The 21,019-nt window shown below is 44.3% G+C and overlaps 1 protein-coding gene and 1 pseudogene across 11 annotated transcripts in view; one reads left to right on the plus strand and one right to left on the minus strand.

The window, feature by feature from the left end:
- Window positions 1-21,019, plus strand: part of SLC36A1 (solute carrier family 36 member 1) — a 118,666-nt gene that overhangs the window by 41,619 nt on the left and 56,028 nt on the right. For 9 of the 11 annotated variants that reach the window (XM_019027868.4, XM_019027867.4, XM_063705926.1 and 6 more), the window contains 2 exons: window positions 678-847; window positions 8,669-13,120. In XM_019027868.4, the coding sequence (XP_018883413.3) occupies window positions 678-847; window positions 8,669-8,940 (442 nt within the window). In that variant the 3' untranslated portion in view covers window positions 8,941-13,120. Of the gene's footprint in view, window positions 1-677; window positions 848-8,668; window positions 13,121-21,019 lie in introns of those variants that run through there. The other 2 variants (XM_063705928.1, XM_063705929.1) reach the window with 1 other exon arrangement.
- Window positions 10,303-10,391, minus strand: LOC115934706 (uncharacterized; annotated as a pseudogene).

Consider the following 21,019-nt stretch of genomic DNA (forward strand, 5'->3'; position numbering starts at 1 on the left):
ATTTTCAAAAGGTATACAGAGAGCATTAAGCTTCCACCCCACGCCCTCCACTCTAGTTCCCAATTTTACAATTTCCCATTTCAGAGGCAACCATATTCCCAGTTTCTTTTTTGTTTGTTTGTTTGTTTTGAGATGTTTAGCGTATGTAAGATTGTCATGTGGGGCGAGGGTGTGTTTTTTCCTCCTTTTTCTTTTTTAAGACAAATTGTAGCACTCTGTAGATACTGTATTGCTTCATGCTTTTTTCACTTAAAAAAAGTGATATAAAACTGTCCCCATGATAGTGATATACTATATCATGTGATAGAGTGATATATCATGGGGATAGTTTCATATCACACCATCACACTTAGAGTTCTGCCTCATACTTTGCTAAAAGCTATATGGGGGCACCACGATTTACCTAACGAGTTCCCACTGGTTAACATTTAAATTGTTTTCAGTCTTTCCTTCTTAAATAATGCTGCAGTGAGATATTTTGAATATAAGCTTTTGTGTATGTGTGCGAGGATATCTGTGAGGTAAATTTCTAGACATGAAATTGCTGGGTCCGAAGGACATGTGGGTTTGTATCCTTGATAAGTGTCAACAAATCGCAATGGGACCATTTTGCACTCTTGCTGATGATGTATAAGTGTGCTGAGCAGGCTTGGAATGTCTCCTGTCTGTCTCGGCAGGTTGTACCAGTCAGTTAAGCTGCTGTACTCCATCGGGATCTTTTTCACCTACGCGCTCCAGTTCTACGTCCCGGCTGAGATCATCATCCCCTTCTTTGTGTCCCGAGCGCCCGAGCACTGTGAGTTAGTGGTGGACCTGTTTGTGCGCACAGTGCTGGTCTGCCTGACATGTGAGTAGAAGATGATAATTGCCTTGCTTGTTTTTCCCTAAAGGGCACCCAGTCTGCAGGCTTTCATGAGAAAAGACAATGTGTGTTGTAGTGAAGCTGGCTATGTTTGTGACAAAGAACCTGGCCCATGGCCTCACTTTCAGAGTTGAGGCACCTCCAGATGGGGAAGTGAATTAATTACATATGTACTGTAAAGAACATGGGAATGAGGACAGTGGTTTATGTATAGATAGGGTATGAAATGCTGTGGAGGTGGTTATCATTCAGAGTAAAGACATGCAATTACTATCCCATATTAAATAAGGTAAAGGTCTGAAAGCCATTTAACCCGTATCTGTAATGAGTATAAGTTACTCTGATGAAGGGTACTTATTTGCTTTTTCAAATAGTTGTTTTTCCACTGTGACAAGTTGCTCCTTAGATTTCCTTTAGAGGCTTTATGATAGTATTCTAGACATTTTTTAATGTCAGTCTTACTAAATATGTTTCAGAAAATTTCTATTGATTAACCTAGGTATTTGATTGATGACTTGTGTTTTATTCTTCTTCTCTCAACCCCATTCCCAGGAGTGTAAGTTAAAAGACAGGATACCCTTCTGTTTGCTGTGGTTGAAAACTGGTGACATTTAGAAAATAAAAGTAAATTTTTTTTTGTAGCTTCTGTTAGTTGGTAGACTAGAGAACCCCTGAGCAAATCGGTTGATAATACCTAATTTAAGTTTCTAAGAGATTTGCAATTGTTTTCCAAATTCAAATGCTTAAAAGCATAGATTCCTCTTTTTGGCTCTATTTGGCTTTTTTTTCCTCTTTTTAGGTTTTATTATTTTTGAACAAGAACCTCTTTGCTTATTATGTTGAGACTTCCCTGAGAATTTTCTTAAATTATTCAGTCTGAGCCTCTGTCTTTGGGATAAAGATAGATCCATATGACTTTTTAAATTCTAATTAGGGTTGAATGTTTTAAGGACGAAAGATGGGAAAGTTGTCTAGCATTTGCTCTTAGTCACTCCTTCAGGCCCTCTCCTAGACCAGCCTATATAGAAACAGCCCACGCAGCAGCTAATCCAGGGGCCAGGGCTGTTGAAAGCCAGCTGCTGTTCCCACAGCGACTGAAAAAGAAGGAACATGATGTATCCTGCTTTTCTAGTAGATTGCCTTAATGTGTGCTGCTAAGATGGGATGCTTGGACTGTAAATTTTAATCCTATCTTGTGCCAGTAACTCTCCATGCTTTGATTCCAAAGTGTATGTTTCCACCGTGGATGGAGTAGCTCTAAGTGCTTGAGGAGACAGCTTTCACGTGTACGGTATTTATAATGTAAACTCTGAGGGCCCAGTTCTTAAATCTAAAGGGCACTGGAAGAAAGAGTGTGGTTAGTTCAAATAATTTGCTTTTCTCCAAAGTGCTCCCTCCGGAAAAAGTAGGTCTCTGTAGGTAAAATGTGCCTACCTGACTAAACAGCTCCTCCTCCCTGCCTATTGAGCTGGGGCAGTGACAGGAGCCTGACTCCTCTCCCTGCCCAATTTTCCCCTCCAGCCTGGCTCAGCCTCCCTGTAGCATATGTCACACTTCCTGCCAGGTTTATTTCTGCAGCACCCTGCAGGAGACAACAGTCTCTGATTCACAGACCTCATGTTATCCTTAGATGCCTCTTGGATTTTGCTTCACTTTTCCTGGCCCTGTCTGTGAGTCTCGTCTCCCTTCAACAGGACGATGCTCAGAAGACACGGCTGCTTTTGGTCTTCAAGTGTGTGCAGTTGTTTTTCCCTTCTGTGATCTGTCGTGACTTAGCATTGCATTGTCATCCTGTTCAAAAAGGCAGCCCCCTTTATCTCTGAGAGCACTCGCCTCTCTCACCTTCCTTGGAGACTTTGAAGTAATTGTGGGACTCAGTAGAGGCCTTTCATGGCAGCAGCAACTTAAATGTATTTATGCGAGTTCATTTTGTTCTTGCTTCTCTGTTCTTTCAGATCCTTCAGCACCGTTGATTAGTATGTGATTTTAGATCTTTAATTGATTTTTTCATTTATATTCATAAATTTTAACAGCAGCTTCTTTTATTACTATTTCTGGTGTTTTCCTATCTTTTCCCCAACTTTTCCTCCTCCTCTTCACCCTCCAAAGGGAACAGGAGGAATTTGGTGTAGTTTCATTTTTTTTCCCCTCTTGGAATTCACCTTTCTCCCCACTCTCCCCCATCCTCCAAAGATTACTATGGCTGATACGGACTTTGTGATGCTTAATTTCAAACTGTTGGAGAAGAGGGGGAGGGAAAACAAGTATTTCATGGGATAGTGCTCATTTTGTTATGATTTCATATCGGACAGTATCTACTTCCAGCCCGTATTTTTTGGAAATGCGGACTTAGCAGGTCACCTTATGTCCAGACCTTGTGTGGAAGAGGCTGGCCCTACCTGTGGAGTCTGGAGTTGTAGGATCAACGGTTTTTTAGATTTCTTTGGAGCAATAACCCATCCATCCTTCAGCGATTCATACTGATTCTCTGTGGCATTTGCCATGTGAAACATTTTACTTCAGTTTGCTATGAAAATTTCAGAAACCTATTTCTGAAGATATAATTACATAAAATCGCATCATCCAAGAAGCCTGTTCAGACTGGAATTCAGAGCTGCAAAACATTCCAAGCAGTCGGATTTTTAGAGGATGAAGCTTCCAGGTCCAAACAGAGTAGCTTCTTAGTACCTTTGGGCCTTTCACACCTTTTAGTCTTGCAGCTACAGTGAAGAAGAGCAGCATCATTAATTAGCTGTGTAACTCTGCCACCCCCCACCCTGCATTCCCCACCCAGGAACCCTCATAAGGCCTCAGGGTCCTCAACTGTAAGATAGGAAGGGTGTCTGACCTCTAAGGTTTCTCTCAACTCCAAAATTCTGTGATTCTGTATAGGTGCTTTGCGCTTGATTTTAAGTTTCTACACAAATATTACTCTAAAAAAAGAAAGTCAATGTAAAAACATTTGGGAATAGAAGAAGAAATTCCAATATTCCACCAATTTAACAAAGTAATTTTTTTTTTGCATTGTATCTTCTGTGTCTTAATCCTCATGGGTGCCTTGTAAAAATAGTTGCAATTGTAGTTTACACATAATTTTGTCTTTCACATTTTATTTAATTTTATATCACAAATATTCATATCTTTCACTAATATTTTCATGACCTCATGGTATTCCACTGTATTGGTGGATCATATTAACTAAGGTACTCCTTTAATGTTGGACATGGTGGTTGTTTCCCTTGTTTTTGTATTTTTTAAATTTATACCCCCACTAAGTCAAATTTTGTATACTGTCCAAGACTACTATGAATTTTAAAGGCATATTTATAGACATTTAAAAGTAACATGGTGAAACCCCATCTCTACTAAAAATACAAAAACAAAATTAGCCGGGTGTGGTGGCAGGTGCCTGTAGTCCCAGCTACTTGGGAGGCTGAGGCAGGAGAATGGCATGAACTCTGGAGGCAGAGCTTGCAGTGAGCCAAGATTGCGCCACTGCACTCCAGCCTAGGTGACAGGGCGAGACTCCATCTCAAAAACAATAAAAATAAAAATAAAAATAAATAAATAAAAGTAACTTGGTAAGTTTTAACAGCTTTGATCATAATAAAATAGCAGCAAGAGCTCCCAGCACAGGAGCCATAAATGGCCAGCGTATTTCGTAAGTTTGCGTTTGTTCATTTCAGTGCTTTGCTCTTGTCTTGTGTATAAGTCAGCTCTTTCTGATGCTGGTTCAAAACCACAGGCTCCAGAATCCAGTTCCTTCTGTGAACATGACTGTTGGCCTTATGTTGCTTCAGCAGTTTAAAAGCTCATTTTCTTTGTGTCTCTTCACTCGAAGGGAAAATGTTTTGTAATACTGTTGGAGCCCTCTTGACTAATCATGTGGTTGAGCTGAGGTTGTCCTCTGTCCCCCCTTTTGTACACGCCACAGCTGAGCAGCTGCTGAGAAGTGTATAACTGCATTTGTTATACAAATGTCTTCCTTTTTGTCTGGGCTGGGGTCTTTGTGTGTGGGTAGGTGGGGGGGGATTAGGGGAGAGTAGGGAGAGGGGTGTTCCTGGCTGGCTGCTTCCTGAGATCTCTACCTTGTTGAGTGTCTCTTCATAGGCACTTTAACTCACAGAAGACATTTAGTGCCAGAAGGGGTTTTATTTGCCCCACATGTCTGCATAGTCGATTGCTGCTTCTGGAGTTAGTTAAAGTCATTTTCCATGGTGGCAAAACAGATACCCGTGCTGTTGAACCCTGGGGGCTGCTGATGCTGATTTGGTTTGGACATCCTTGTCTTCTTCCCACTTTGTGTTAGTGGGAGGCTCGCTCTTCTTGCCCTCTGCAGTGTCACGCTTCATGTAGGGTTCAGCGGTGGTATGTGGTTCAGCTAGGACAGGAAGAAGGACTTCCCTTTGCAGCCCTGTGGTCCTGGCTTTAAGAGGAGAGAAATGTTCTTAAAATCTCTATTAAGGATATTTTTTATTAGGCATGTTTATCTTATATAGTGGTGAAAACAAGAACAAGTTTTTAGATTACTTATAAAATATCATGATGAAGCGGAAGATCTTTGTCCAATCAGAGGAAAAATTCTGATCCCAGGCTTCTGTTTCTGTTTCCACTTAACTCTCACCACAGAGTGGAGCATCTCTCTGACTCCACTTAACTATCATGAAGTGCCCATATGTCCTGCTAGGTCAGTATGGGAGAGGGTGGGGAGATGACAGACTCTCAGGGCTGGGAAAGGCTCTGATTTGTCTCCTGCCAGGGACTCATTTTCTCTGATAATAAAGGCCTCCTGTCTCTTGAGCGGACATCAGCATTTTTGGAGATGCTTGTGTGGCTGGGACTGAAGGAATAACTCACACTTCCTTTATCCATACAAAACCGAGTGGGTTAGAAGCTCCCTTTTGGGCAAGCCATGTGTTCCAGGAAAGGAGCCCCATCGCTTTGCTGTGCCACCCTCAGGCAGGACGTGGTGCTTCCCAGTTGTCAGTGAGGTGAGGAACATATCCCAGAACACAGTCCTAAGTGACTAACACTGGAGTGTATAGTTCCTTAGAATTTCAGAGTTGGGCGAGACTTCAGACATCACCCAGTTACCACATTTCACAGGTAAACGAATGAACTGAGGCTCAGAATAGTAAGCTGATTTGCCCTGCACCACTCAGCTTGTTATGGAGCAGGGACTGGTGATAATATTGAAGCATTTATTATTGGTTTTTAGAACGCTGAGTTCTTTACACGAGTGATATCGTTTGACCATCCTGTTTAGTAGTGCTGTTTAGTAGTTTCACCCTGTGAAAGCTAGCCTGGGTATCTACCTCTCATTTCCTCACAGGCAGGATCCTTCCACTGATCGCCAGACTCCCTGTCTCCCCTCCCTCTGCATTTCCTTGCCCATCAGGTCTGTGAGGTTATGGGCCAGGGGCTTGAGGTCCTGGATCCTGGTCCCAGCTCTGTTGCTTCCTGTCGTTTACACCCTCTGGGCCTCTCTTTCCATAGGAACGTAGTAATATTGTGGAGTTACATACCTGTGAAACAGAGGCAGATTCACCTCCACTAGTGAGTGCTTAGCAGTGCTCTCTGCTGGGTACCACTGGACATTCTGCAGTAATGGAAATGAATGGAAATGTCCCATGTGTGTGCTGTCCATTGCAGCAGCCACTAGGCACCAGTGGTTGTTGAGCCTTTGAAATGTGGCTAGTGTGAATGAAGAACAGGATTTAATTTCATTTTAATTCATTTCAATGTAAATAGCCATCCGTGGCTATGTTGGACAGCACAGCTCCAGGGTAAGTGTGAGGCAGGAGGCATGAATCCCTTCTTTCCCTGGTGTGTTAGTCCATTTGCGTTGTTGTAAAGAAGCACCTGAGACTGGGTAATTTATAAAGAAAAGAGGTTTATTTTGGCTCATGGCTCTGCAGGCTGTACAGGAAGTGTGATGCCAAGCACCTGCTTCTGGTGAGGGCCTCAGGAAGCTTCTAATCATGGCAGAAGGCAAAGGGGGAGCAGGCCTTACATGGCAAGACAGGGAGCAAGGAGAAGGGAGGTACCAGGCTCTTTTAAACAACAGCTCTCTCGGGGAGGGCACCAAGTCATTCATGAGGGATTTGCCCCCACGACTCAAACACTTCCCACCAGGCCCCACCTCCGACATTGGGGATCACATTTCAGCATGAAATTTGGAGGGGACAAATATCCAAACCATATTACCTGGTAAGTCCTTGTTTCCACATGTCTCTCATCTTACTGCAGGGAGTGCTATTCTCTTTTGTTTGTTTTTATGGCTCCTCAAAAATCAACTTTAGACATTTCAGTTTAAAGTGTTTCTTAAAAATCTGGTCTCTAAGTGCAATCCAATCCTTCTGGTGCTCAGCCAAAGAAGCAGTGATCAATGTAGACATTGGCTGCCTTGGACTGAGATGTTCTGGCAGTCTCACCAGTGTGGTGCCTTCCTTAGAGTGACTTGACTGCATTTTTGCTTTACAGAATGAACTTAGAAGCAAACCTCTCATGTAAAATGTAACCCTCTCGTAGGAATCAATGAGGTAGTAGATAAGCTCTGGATGTCTGTATCAAGGCTGGGAGCATCCAGCTGTAGCCCAGCAGTAGGAAAGACAATCTGTCAAACTATATTTGATTGCTAACAGGTTAGTAACTAACAGGAAGTCATGCACTGTAGCAGGATGTACTTTTCATGGCCAAAAAGATGAATACTAATGAAGATAACATTAACAGGTAAGACATCCCTACTGTACACCAGGCCTTTTGTGAGGCACCTGCATAACCTCATTTGACCATCATGACATCTCTATGATTCAGGAGCAGTTAATATCCCCATTTTGCCAAGAAGAAAACTGGGGAATAGAAAGGTACCATACCTTCCCCAATGTCACTCAGCTAATTAGCAGCAGAGCCAGGATCTGAACACAAGAACCTAGTCCCAGAGCCCACAGCCCTCAATAAACCTGTGAAACACTGGCCTTTGCCCACCTGGTGGAAAGATCAGTGAGATGGGAAGCGTGGGGTCAGTGGGCACTAGGATGGGTGTATTCGGTGAAGCCTCCTCCTGCTTACAGCACTGTCTGGCAGTGTTGACAATGGCTGGTATGGCACGGAAGCCGATGGCACCTCCTGTGGCAGTGCACCATTGGTCTTCGTCAGTTCCTCCTTCCTCGCTCACCCATGGCTGAGTTTCAGATGTGAGAGCCAGTGGTTGTCCTGACACAGAGATACGGTCGTCGTGTGGGGCTTCGCCAGGGGTCAGCCTGCAGATAGAACTGCTTTTTTTCACCTGTATCAAAATGCTCTGTGAAATGCGGTTTTATCACGGTGTCTTTCCAGAAGGCGGGGTTTCTTTTCCTATTTGGTTTCTTGTCAGTCAGGTAGAGATGTTTGTGTTGGAGACTCCCTGAGTGGTAAGAAAATGAGCAGCTGCTCAGAAATGTCCACCTCCTTTTCTTCTCCCTACCCTCCCTCCTTGGGTAGAAACCAGATTGACCTGAAATGTAATTTGGTTCCTTTTGCACAGAAAGATGGAAATCATGTGCTGTAGCAGGAAAAGCGGAAAGCCTGGGGACCGGAGCCAGAAGATCCGGGTTCCGGTCCCAGTTCTGCTGACCTTGCAGTGGGACGCCAGTTATTCCACGTTTCTGGGCATCTATTTCACAGAGATTGAACTGGACAATGTCTAAGTTTTCTTAGAGCTCTCAATCCTATAAGATGGACAGATGCTGAATTCGCTCAACAGTAGGGAGACAGACCTTTCCCAGCTCTGGGCATCTTAAACAGGCATGTCCTCTCTCCCTGCAGGCATCTTGGCCATCCTCATCCCCCGCCTGGACCTGGTCATCTCCCTGGTGGGCTCCGTGAGCAGCAGTGCCCTGGCCCTCATCATCCCACCGCTCCTGGAGGTCACCACCTTCTACTCAGAGGGCATGAGCCCCCTCACCATCTTTAAGGACGCCCTGATCAGCATCCTGGGCTTCGTGGGCTTTGTGGTGGGGACCTATGAGGCTCTCTATGAGCTGATCCAGCCAAGCAATGCTCCCATCTTCATCAATTCCACCCGTGCCTTCATATAGGGATCTGGGTTTGTCTCTGCAGCTGCCTACCCCTGCCCCATGTGTCCCTCGTTACCTGTCCTCAGAGCCTCAGGTATGGTCCAGGCTCTGAGGAAAGTCAGGGTTGCTGTGTGGGAACCCGTCTGCCTGGCACCTGGATACCCTGGGCCAGGTAACCTGAGGGCAGGGGAGAGGTGGGGTGGCAGACACGCAGAAGTGCTACTAGTGACAGGGCTGCCATTGCTCACTTGTACCTATTTACACCCATAACTTTCCAGCTCCCCCTCATCATGCCTCCTCCTTCCTACCTGCCTCCCCCCTGCTGGTGCACCTCTCCCAACTCATTCTTACTGCACAGTTCACTTTATTTAACAATTTTCGTGTCCCCCACCTCATGTTTTCACCTTTTCTGGGCCAGGCATAGATTAAGTAACTGGGAACGCCCCCTCTTTATAAAGCTGGGCTTCTTTCTCATCTCTCTCCCAAATGTTGTATCTCAGTATTCTTCCTATTCGAGTCTCCAGGGGATGGCTGGACCTACCTGGTCATTTGAAACAGGCCCCCAAGCTGGAGTTTTTAATCTCGACTCTCTGGCTTGCTGTGACCCCTAAGGCAATGCTTCTCTTCCCTGGATTCCTTAGTGTGGGTCACAGTACTGTATTCTTAGTTGCTTTAGCTCTTAAAACATACGAAGTGTTGCCTAAACTGAAAATATTTATCTTTTATTTAAAATCAGATTTTTGTTTTCAGACTGTCTTAGATCTGGGGCTATTACGAATCACTTCTTCTTCAGTAAACTTTGACTCAACTTCTCCTGCTGAAAAGAAGCTCGCTCCAGATGTCTGCATGGGTCCTCGGCACTCTTGGCTGAGGACTCAAAGGTTTTAATCAGGATCATCTAAAAATGTACCTCGGTGAGGAGGCACAGATTTTGCCTCCTGTTGACCAGCCTGGTTTCATACCGAAAAGACATTGAAGGACTGCAGAAATGTATGGGTGCACCGGGCCGAGGGAAGGGTGGCTGAGTGAGAGGCGTATAAAATGGGGCTGTGTGCATGCATGCCCATGTTTCAGCCTCAGCCCATGCCAGGTGAAAGGATCAGCAATGCTCCGTTGCCATCGTGCTGGGATGACACCAGCTCTATTGCCACCGATGAGTAGCTGAGGTCAGTGTGCACAGAGTTTGAAATTAAGTTAATAGACTTTACAGCAGCTGGTCTGACACTACGCGCAGTGCTTGGTTGTTTACAATCAGTGGGGAAAAGGGCAGAACCAGTGCCCGGCCCCACACTGCCTCTGTGGCCTGGACTTTGAAAGGAACCACTGAACACTAATTATGAGCCCTGTCTTTCCCCCAGAATGCCTCCCTGGGTTTCACAAACAGCCTTGAGGTTGGCCCTCCTCAAGGTCAGCCTTCAAATTTGGGAGCAAACTTCACAAACTATAGAAATGATCCCTGAAAGTATAGTCATGGGAGCAAACTTCAGAGAAGGCAGAGGAAGGTACATTGCCTTGCTGTGGGCTGCCTCTTCTTTCCTCTTGGTGTGCGAGGTATTTCGGAAGGCCATTGATGAATTCCCCCTCTTTAGCTGTGTATGTGTGCACGTGTGTGTGTACATGCGTGTGTGTGTGTGTGTGTTCCTGTGTAAGTAACAGACCAGACTCCTTTTCTCTTCTGTTCCGTCACCAGGCTCTTGCTTCACTGCAGATACAGTTCACTCTGAAAGCTGGTTGAAGGAGAGCAGCAAAAATGTATCAGGGGTTTTGCTTCTGTGTTTCGCCAAAGCTCATAAGGGCTGTGACCCACCCATATGGCCCCAGTTTTTTTCTGTCTCTTCTGTTCCAAAGCCAGGAGAGCTGACTTCCAGGTGAAGGGATGGGAAAAGTGGACTCTCATTGTAGTGACTGCCAACCTACCTAATAATTTGTTAACTTAGGAACATGCTATCATTGTTGACTTGTTCTTCCTTAGGAGAAGGACGATTTTCACCCACCCTTTCTGTTCTATGGTGGACTCTTAACAGGTGCTATGTGACCAAGAATCTAGCTGGGAGTAGCAGAGGCCCTGTCTTCTGAAGTCTCAGGCTTAGAAGTTACCAAAGTGGGCTCAGAAACTGTCATCTCCTGGTTCCAAGTTCGGGCTCTGGCAGCCCAGCCACTATCTTAGCTATCTTCCCCAGTGGTGCTAAGAGTGGCCTCAGTGAGAAGGTAGATGCCAACTGGAGGGCCAGACCTGTGTCCTGCCCATGTCCTCCTTGGTGGACGTTTCTGTTTACTCAGAGCTGCTAGAGGCCATCCTGCCCAGCCGAGTTCTGAGATTGGGACTGTGATGTTGGGACCTGAGGACTGGATGGTAGAATAATGGGGTCCCCCAGCTCTTAGCAGGATGCAGGCTATTGCTTCCACACCCCTGGCTGTGAGAACATGGTATGTAGGAGAGTTGGCTGTAGCTTTAGGATTTCTGGAAGCCAATTTGGCATGGCCTGTTTGATCTCTGGCTTGTGCTTCTGCTACACTGACAGACTGATTGCGTGGCTCTTTCAGAAGACCCAGGAAGGGCAGCTCCAGCCAGAGGACCTTCCTGGCTATGCAGGTGCACAGCTCTTAGGCATCAAGCAAAGGGTCAGCCAGTCAGTAGTAGTGGGAGGAAGCCCTTCCTCCTCTTATGCAAGCAGCTCGCAGCCAGCCCAGAATCTCTTATGCAGCCCAAAGGGCTTCTTGAGGCAGAGAGCCCTCCCCAGTGTCTTCCCAGGGTAAGTAGAAATATGATCACAGAGCAACGGAGCAAAGGCTTTTGGGAGTGTGAGGCTGCATCTGCTGGAGCAAAGGGAAACCGTGGGCTTTTCCGGCCAGATACTCTTGAGCTCTGTGACCCTGCTCCTGTCACCCCAATTTCTCCAAGCCAGAGGTAGCTTTCTCAGAGCCCCTTGGTGGTTCTATCCTCCAAATGCTGCTGTTGGGAGCAGGCTTCCAGCTCTTAGTGGGCAGTGCACCTCCTCCTAAATGCAGACACTTGCTAGGAAGAGTGTGAGCTGGCATCTTCTGTTCACTCTGCCTAGCAATTGTCACCATTCACAAGTGGCATTATTTATGTTGTGCTGCTGTCCAGCTGCTAAGATCCCTTCATCTGCACAAGCCCTGGCTAGATATGTGTGAATGTGTGGCATCATTTCACTTCAGCCGCCCAATTCCATGTCTCCTCTCCAGCCAGATTCACTGGCTGATGCTCACTGCTCACTGTCTATCCCCACGAAATTTAGTTTTATCAGTAGTCTTAAAAGTGTTGATCCCAAACAAGTACATTAGAAAAATCATGTTTCTTCTCTCTCATCTTACATTTCTCTTCTCAGATTTCTCCCTTCCTAGAACATTATCTCTGTTTAGCACTAATGTTCACCTCGTATTTTTTGGAAGTGCAAAAATCTCAATTTATGTCTGTTTACTGCTCTCTCTCCTCCCTGCTCACAGCAAGGGGTTCTGTATCAGTGGATTTTATTTTGTAGCTGCTGAGATGTTAAGGCAAGCCTCAGCATCTGCCCCCGCTGGGTCCACAATGCTGCTTCCTCGAAGAGAAGACACAGAGTCCCAGTGGCAGGACTTGAGGTTGGCTTCCACTCTGCCTTAGAAGTTAATTTTCCAAAGTACATTACAAATCTCTGAGGCCATTAGGGGAAAAGGAAGGGGTGTGGTTTGTCTTTGAAATTACGGTTAATACTTTTAGACAGTAAGTCTGGCTGGTTGCAGGGCTATTTGCCCCGACAGCATCAGCCTGTAACATTTCTTCTCTTTCCTTTGTGCCACTGAGTCGTTCCCTGGCCAGAGGACATAAATGGTGCTGATAGGAGGTTATCAGAGTAAGGAAGGTAGGAGATATAGGTGCAGGGTGCCTGTCATTCACTGTGTTATTTGGTTTAAATCAAAGTGATTCTGGGGGAAGCTATGTTCTTTCAGTGGATAATAAAATTGGTAACTCTATTGTAAAACATGTCAATGGTGTGTGAAGAAAAATCAACCAATCTGTAGGTGTTGATAACTAGACAGTACTGTGTATGTGACGTGCCTGTGTGGATGTGCACTTCCAGCATGGTATGTGTAGCGATGTGGATCATGCCAGAGTTCGTAGATCCTGTTTTGGGGTTTGCACATGGATCATATGTTAAGCTTTTTCTTTTCAATAAATTAATTTTATTTTTATTTTTGAGAGGTTGCTATCTGTGTCTTTTTTTTTTCTTTTTATATCACTCAGATCCCTTTACTAGATACTGGGTTAAATGTTTCCGGCTTATGCCACAGAGTTCATATGGGAAAGTGGCACAAGCAGTAGACCCATCCATGGAATTAAGAGTTGCCCAAGAAGAAAGGGACTAGGAATGGTTTTTTATTTTTTTTCTGTTAGACAATCCTCCTCTCCCTAAACCTCCTCCTGCTTCTCTCGAAAACTTGAGTAAGAATTTTCAGCCCTCTCCTTGCATAGCAGATGAGCCCACATGACAGCCAGTTTTATATGTGTCAGCTTATAATTCAGTCAAACACTAATCCAGGTGTTGCTGCGAAGGTATTTTGTAAATGTGGTTAACATCTATAATCAGTTGCCTTTAAGTAAAAGAGGTTTTCTCAATATTGTGGGTGGGCCACATCCAATCAGTATAAAGACCTTTAGAGCAAAGCTGAGGTTTCCTTGGAGAAGAAATTCTGCCTCCAGACTGCAGCATCAGCTCCTGCCTACAGGCCTGCCCTATGACTCGCAGACTTGCCGGCTCATACAGTCATGGGAGCCAGTTCCTTGATTTGTCTCTCTCTCAGTCTCTCTATGTGTATCTATGTTCACATATGTGTGTGTGTGTATATATATATATCTCCTACTGGCTTTGTTTCTCTGAAGAAACCTGACACAACAGGTAACACTTAATTTTCTTGAAATGTGGAGATTAATTTCAGGACAGGACAATGGAAGAGATGACACCCCTTCCCTTCCCTTTTTGTCACTGAGTGGGAAAACACACTTAAGGCTTAAAATGTTTATTCTCTCACTCAATACATTTCCCCACCCCCCAAAATACTTGAGAATTTGTTCCCACCAGCAAGCATACAATCACTTCTGCGGCAAACACTAGCCAGGTGTGCTCCAATTCAATTCTGACACCACCTGCCTGAAGATGGCATCAGATCCCACAGGATGAGGGCTCAGTCCCCAAGAGTGACACCCCCACCACCACCACTTCCAGTGCCAATTGCAAGTACCAGGTTGTTTACCTGTGCTTCTGACTGGCTAAAAATTTTAAATCAGGGTTCCCATGACTCTGTTTTGGGGTTCGATTGATTTGCTAGAGTAGCTCATAGAACTCAGGAAAATACATTTACCAGTATAAGTTTTAAAACAGAGCCTTCAAAGAATACTCTTAAAGTATAACATTTTACCAAGAGAGGAAGGTGGGCATGTAGTCTGACTATTTTCATTGTCATTATCATTTCTGGAACAGGAAGGTCAAAGAGATTTAGCAGCTATGCCAAGCCGCCAACTAGTAGGTAGCAGCATTGGGATACACACACAAGTCTTCTGGTTCCAGAACCTGAGTGCTTCCCAAGGCGCTGGCTGCCTGTCTGTTGCAGCCTCAAGAGGGAGATTTGCCTTGAGAATTGTCCTGAGGGTTAGAGAGAATGTTGTAAAGTGCCATATGTCATAATCACAAAGGGCTTATTAAACATTTTCTGAAATATTAGCTGACTTGTAGAAAACCGGGACTCCAAAATACTTCTGCTTGTTGTTCTGGCTGTCCATCCATGCACTGATGTCTTGCTCACTTCCTCTGTGGAGGCCACTCAATCCTCTTTTAGGTTGTCTACCTCCTGAATTTTTTATTTCTGCTCACATTTATACCTAATGGCTGTAACCCCTTCTTCCAGAAAGCCAGGGCCCTCAGGTAAGCCCATTGCATTACTACTGGAGGCATAAACCTGAGTGACAGTGGACTGAATTTGGACCCTAAGCCTGGGGCTCTTTGCTATGTAGGTTGCCTTCCTCATACTTAGCCCATTGCGGTTGTGCTGAGGAACTATGTGTGTCTTTAATGGGTATGCTTTACTAGACCCTTGGCCATTGGTCTCCTTTTTTAAAAAAAATGGAGTATAATTTACATGTAATTAAATTTAAATTTACCTTTTTCAAATGTGCAGTTCAATGTGTTTTGCATACAGTCATGTGACCACCATCTCAATCAAGATACAGAATGTTTCCTTTGCCCCCAGAAGGTCCCTTGTGCCCCTTTGCAATCAATCCCATCCTCACACCACTCAGCCCTTGGCAACTGCTAATCTGTTTTATCTGTCTCCAGTTTTGTTTTTTCTAGAATGTCATATAAAACCGTTACATATGTAGCCCTTTGTGTCTGGTTTCTTTCACTTAACATAATCCTTTTTATATTCCTCCATGTTGTTACATGTATCTGTAATTGGTTCTTTTTATTGCTGAGTAGTATCTATTGCGTGGATGAACCATAATTTGTTTATCCATTCATTAGTTGATAGTCTTTGAGGTTGCTTCAAATTTTTAGTTATTATGGCTTATGTTATTTTAATGTAAATTTCTGGTAAACAATTTAGAAACTACCTCTTCTTTCTTCCTTTAAAACTCACTTCTAACTGCTGCTAATCAGAGTATGTTATGAGGGCAACTTGAATCTGTGCTTCCCAGTGGCCATTTGCAAGTTTTGGGCTCAAATATACTCTATATTTAATTATAAAAAAATTGCTATTATGAATAAAGCTGCTATAAATACTCATGTACAGGTCTTCGTGTAGACCTATGTTTTTATTTCTCTTGGGTAAATACCTAGAGGTGAAATGATGAGGTTGTATGGGAAATGTGTGCTAACTTTTGGCAAATTATTTTCCAAAGTGGCTGTTCCTTGTTGGATTCCTAATGTATAACAGTTACAGTTGCTCCATATCTTCACCAATACTTAATACTGTGGTCTTTTAAATTTTAGCCCTTCTAATAGGTGTGAAGTGGCATCTCATTGCAGTTTTAATTTGCATTTCCCCAATGACTAGAGATGTTTTGCACCTCTTTACGTGCTTATTGGCCTAAGGAAGTATTTGTTCAAATATTTTGCCTCTTAAAATTCAGTCATCTACTTCTTTTGATATAGGTTTTTTATTGGGAAATAATTATAGATTACAGGAAGATTCAAAGGCACAGGAGGGAGGTCCGGGTCCAGAGCACTCTTCAGCTGGGCTTCCCAGTGTTAACATCTTGCATAACTGTAGTACGTTATTGAAACCAGGAAATTGACATTAGCACAATCCATAGAGCTGATTCAGATTTTGTTAGTTATACAGATACTCATTTGTGTGTGTGTGTTTGTGTATAGCTGTATGCAATGTTATCATGAGTAGCTTTGTATACACCACCACCACAATCTAAATGCCTAACTGTACCGTCACCTCAAGACTCCTTATGCTACCCCTTTATAGATACCCACTCCCTTCAGTCCCCCACATCCCTAACCTTCCCCAGAAGCCACAAATCTGTTCTTCATCTCTATAATTTTATTCATGAAATTAATAATAATAATTCAATAAATTGAATTATGCCATATGTATCTTTTTGGGATTGGCTTCTTTCACTCAGTATAATTTCCTTGATGTTCATCTAAGTTGTTGCATTTATCAATAGTTTGTTTCTTTTTATTGCTGAGTAGGGTTCCATGGTACTGATGTTTAACCATTCACTCACTGAAAGAAATGTGCAGTTTCCAGATTTGGTTATTACAAATAAAGTACTATAAATATTTGTACAAGTGTTCTTGCATGAAAATCAGTTTTAATTTCTCTGGGATATATGCCCAGGAGCACAATTGCTGAATTGTATGGTGATATGGTTTGGCTCAGATCTCATCTTGAATTTCCACATGTTGTTGAGGGACCCGGTGGGAAGTGACTGATTTGTGGGGGCATGTCTTTCCTGCACTGTTCTCGTGATAGTGAATAAGTCTCACTAGATTTGATGGTTTTAAAAAGGGGCATCTCCCTGCACAAACTCACTCTCTGTTTGCCTGCCGCCATCCGCTTAAGATGTGACCTGCTCCTCCTTGCCTTCCGCCGTGATTGTGAGGCCTCCTCAGCTATGTGGAACTGTAAATCCAATTAAACCTCTTTCTTTTGTAAATTGCCCAGTCTCTGGTATGTCTGGTATGTCTTTATCAGCAGCGCGAAAACGGACTAATATGTATGGTAAGCCCATTATTCGTTTTAAAAGGAACTTCTAAACCATTTTCCAGAGTGACTACCATTTTACTACTCCAGCAACAATGTATGAGTGATCTATTTCCTTTGCAACTTTGCCAGCCTTTGGTGTTATCACTATTTGTGGTGTGTGTGTGTTTGTTTGTTTTTTGAGACAGAGTCTCACTCTGTCACCCAGACTGGAGTGCAGTGGCACCATCTCAGCTCACTGCAACCCCCGCCTCCTGGGTTCAAGCGATTCTCCTGTCTCAGCCTCTCGAGTAGCTGGGACTACAGGTGCGTGCCACCATGCCCAGCTGATTTTTGTACTTTTAGTACAGAGGGGGCTTTGCCATGTTGGTCAGGCTGGTCTTGAACTCCTGACCTAGGTGATCCTTCCTAACACTATTTGTTATTTTAACCATTTATCAGATCCTGTGTTTTGTTAGATTTATACTTAAGTATTTAATTTTCTTTGGAGCAATTATAAATGGTATTTTTTTATTCCAGTTTCTGTGTGTCCATTGGTAGTATATAGAAATATAACTGATTTGTGTATTTTAATCTTGTATCCTGTGACCTTTCTGTACTCAATAATTCTATGAATTTTTGGTTAGATTTCTTGAGATTTTCTATTTAGACAACCATGTTGTCTGCAAATAGAGATAGATGCATTTCTTCTTTTCCAGTGTGTATCTCTTTTCTTTCTTTCTTTCTTTTTGTCATACTGCAATGGTTCAAATTTCCAGTTTAAAAAAAGTGGTGAGAACGAACATCGTAGTCCAGTCCCTGATCTTGTAGGGAAAGCATTCAGTCTTTCACTTTAAGTATGATATAAGTAGTATAATTTTTATAGAATTTCCCCTCTATTTCTATACTGAGATATTTAAAAATCATGAATGAGTACTGAATTTTGTCAAATGCTTTTTCTGTATCTGATATGATCGTATAGTTTTTCTTTTTTCACCTTTTGATATGGTGGATTCTATTGATTGATTTTTGAATATTGAACTGGCCTTGCTTACTTGGAATAAATCCTACTTGATCATTGTATACTATTCTTTATATTGTTAGATTGCCTTTCATTTTTCACTCACCCTGATATTTACTCTGACAGATGTAGAATCCAGAATGGTGCCTTTTTAGAAATGAGCAAAGCCATATGCATAACTTCTATTTTTGGCGTAAGTGTACTTTTGCCCCAGGCTGGATTTCCAGCTGCTCTGGTGCTACAGAAAGGCTGCATGGGTTTCTTTAGGACAGAGTTTCTTTACCTCACTATTATTGCCATTTGGGGCTGCAGAATTCTTGTTGAGGGGCTTTTCTGTGCATTCTAGGATGTTTAGCAGCATCCTGGGCCTCTGCCCACTAGATGTCAGTTGCACCCTGCAAGTTGTGACAACTAAAAATGTCTCCAGAATTGCCAAATATCCCCTTGGCTGGAGTGGGGGATGGGGTGGAAATTGCCCACCTCAGCTGCCAGGAACCAATGCCTGAGAACATTTGGTGCCCACCTACCTTTAGTTGGGGGGATGTCCTTTTTTTTTTTTCTTTTTTTTGAGATGAAGTCTTGCTCTAATCCCCCAGGCTGGAGTACAATGGTGCAATCTCGGCTCACTGCAACCTCCACCTCCTGGGTTCAAGCGATTCTCTGCCTCAGCTTCCTAAGTAGCTGGGATTACAGGCGCGTGCCACCACGCCTGACTAATTTTTGTATTTTTAGTAGAGACGGGGTTTCACCATGTTGGCCAGGCTGGTCTCGAACTCCTGACCTCAGGTGATCCACCCACCTCGGCCTCCCAAAGTGCTGGGATTACAGGCGTGAGCCACTGCGCACGGCCGGGGGGGGTGGGAATGTCCTTTTATTATGGCCATGGAACAAAGGAAAGTGTGTCAATATGGATACTACACAATGAGCTGCTTTTTCAGTAGTAATGGTAAAATATCTCTAACATCTCCTGAACATTCAGTATACAAACTGCGCTAAGCACTTTATGTATATTGTCTCCTTTAATACTCATATCCAGTGAAGAAAAGTACTGGTAATATCCCCACTTTGCAAACTAGGCGTAAAAGGTTAAATGACTTGCCCAAGATCACGTTTCCAAAGTGGTGAAGCCAGGTCTGTCTGACATCAAACCTCACGTCCTTGCTGCTGCAATCTTCTCCCCTGCCAGTTGATTCCTTCATTCCTCACCTCCTTCAGTGAGCACAGCACATTTCCAAGCCTGTCTTTTGATTCCAGCCTGCTTTGCACCCTGCCCTCCATAAGTCACTCCCAGCTGTCAGAACTACCCACCATTGCCCAAATACTTAAAACCTCTAGGCCTTCCCTTTGGGATTTTCCCTTAGCCTAGCTGACCCTCCTTTCTGTGCTAAATTGGAAGCTCTGCTTTAAGACTCAGCTCAGATGGCTGGGCCCCTGTGGACCTATCCTGGCCAGTTCAGTCAGAACTCTACAACTCCCTCCTCAGCAATGCTGTCACCTCCCTCCTCTGGTTATCCTCATACCTGCCTGTGCTGGAGACGTGGCTGCTCGGCCACTTTCCCCAGATTGTGAGCTGCCTGAGGGCACTGATCAATCAGATGAAATCTACTCCCACTCTGCCCTTGGGGGCTAATTATATATCTGAAATCTTTGGTTACTAAATTCAGTGTAGTCTCCTTCTGTAGTGAATAGTGCCCTGGCCTGGTAAGGAGGTGACATCACTATATTGTCAGCTTTGTATCAATCTAACCAGGCACCTTTCTTGGTTGGACCCTTCGGATTCATTGAGGAATTTTGAGAAAAGTTTTAAAATTGTCTTTTTGCAGCTGGATGCCTGAGAAAGTTCCTGCTTTTCATTCAGTGAAACAGCTGGTGCCCCTCTTCTAGAAGCAGTCAGAGGCTGCCCGAGGGTTTCCAAAGCCTGTCCTTAGACACCGCACCACAGGTGATGGACCAGCACCTGGGTCTGGCGCCCTAGCAGGCTGGCATTGCACCAGTGTTTCAAGTCGTGCAAAGAGGTTGAGTTGATTCTTCTATACTGGACCAACTGCAAGCCCTGGGCATGTCACTCCATGCCTTAAAACTCTACCTGCTGGGTCTTTTTTGCCCTCTAGCTATTTTAGAATCTTCATAATCTTCAGTCCAACAGATGTCGTTTTCCCCCCAAGGCCTTTGGCTCTGCCTTTCCTTATCCCCAGATACTCACTTTTTGAGGGTTCTAGCCCAGGCCTCATGCCTGCCTCGGAGATCCCATGTGCCTCCCTCCAGAGCACTGCCCTGATGCCTGGAAAACATATGTGCCCTTCTTGTAAAGGCTTGAAAACCACCCCTGTGACAACAACTGTGCAAGCCCTCCCTCATCCGCCAGCCCCTGAAGGAAGTCGTTTCCCAATTCTCCTGTTTCCCAATTCTTACACCGTTTGTCCTGGCAAATCCCAGCTGCGTTTCCTTCTCCAATAGCAAGGCCTTGTCTGGCTTCTGAAACCACTCCTCACAGCAGGGCAGCAAGTCCCCACCCTGCCCCTCCCTTCTGGCCTGCTCCTCTAGCGACGCTCAAGGTTGCTGTGCCACTCTTAAGGTCCAGCCCCAAAAGTGGATGTAGGGCTTCGGGAGAGGCCTGGGGTTGAGTCCTAAGGTGAGCAGACCCCCACCTCCCCAAATCTGGGCACCCTGGCTCTGTGCCACCTAGAAATTAGCGTGGCCTTCTCTTGGCTTGTTCTGAACTCAGCCTGTTCTGTTGCACTTGCTGCTGCTCATCAGTCCCCTGTATTTGTAATTTATTTCGCGAACCCAAATGTAAGGCGCACCTCCCGAGTCAGGCCGACCTGGATTGGAATCCTGGTCCTGTCACTCATGAACTCTGTGATTTACCTTATTTAAGTTACTAAC

The sequence above is a fragment of the Gorilla gorilla genome, chromosome 4, assembly GCF_029281585.2.
Source record: "Gorilla gorilla gorilla isolate KB3781 chromosome 4, NHGRI_mGorGor1-v2.1_pri, whole genome shotgun sequence".
Lineage (NCBI taxonomy): Eukaryota > Metazoa > Chordata > Mammalia > Primates > Hominidae > Gorilla > Gorilla gorilla.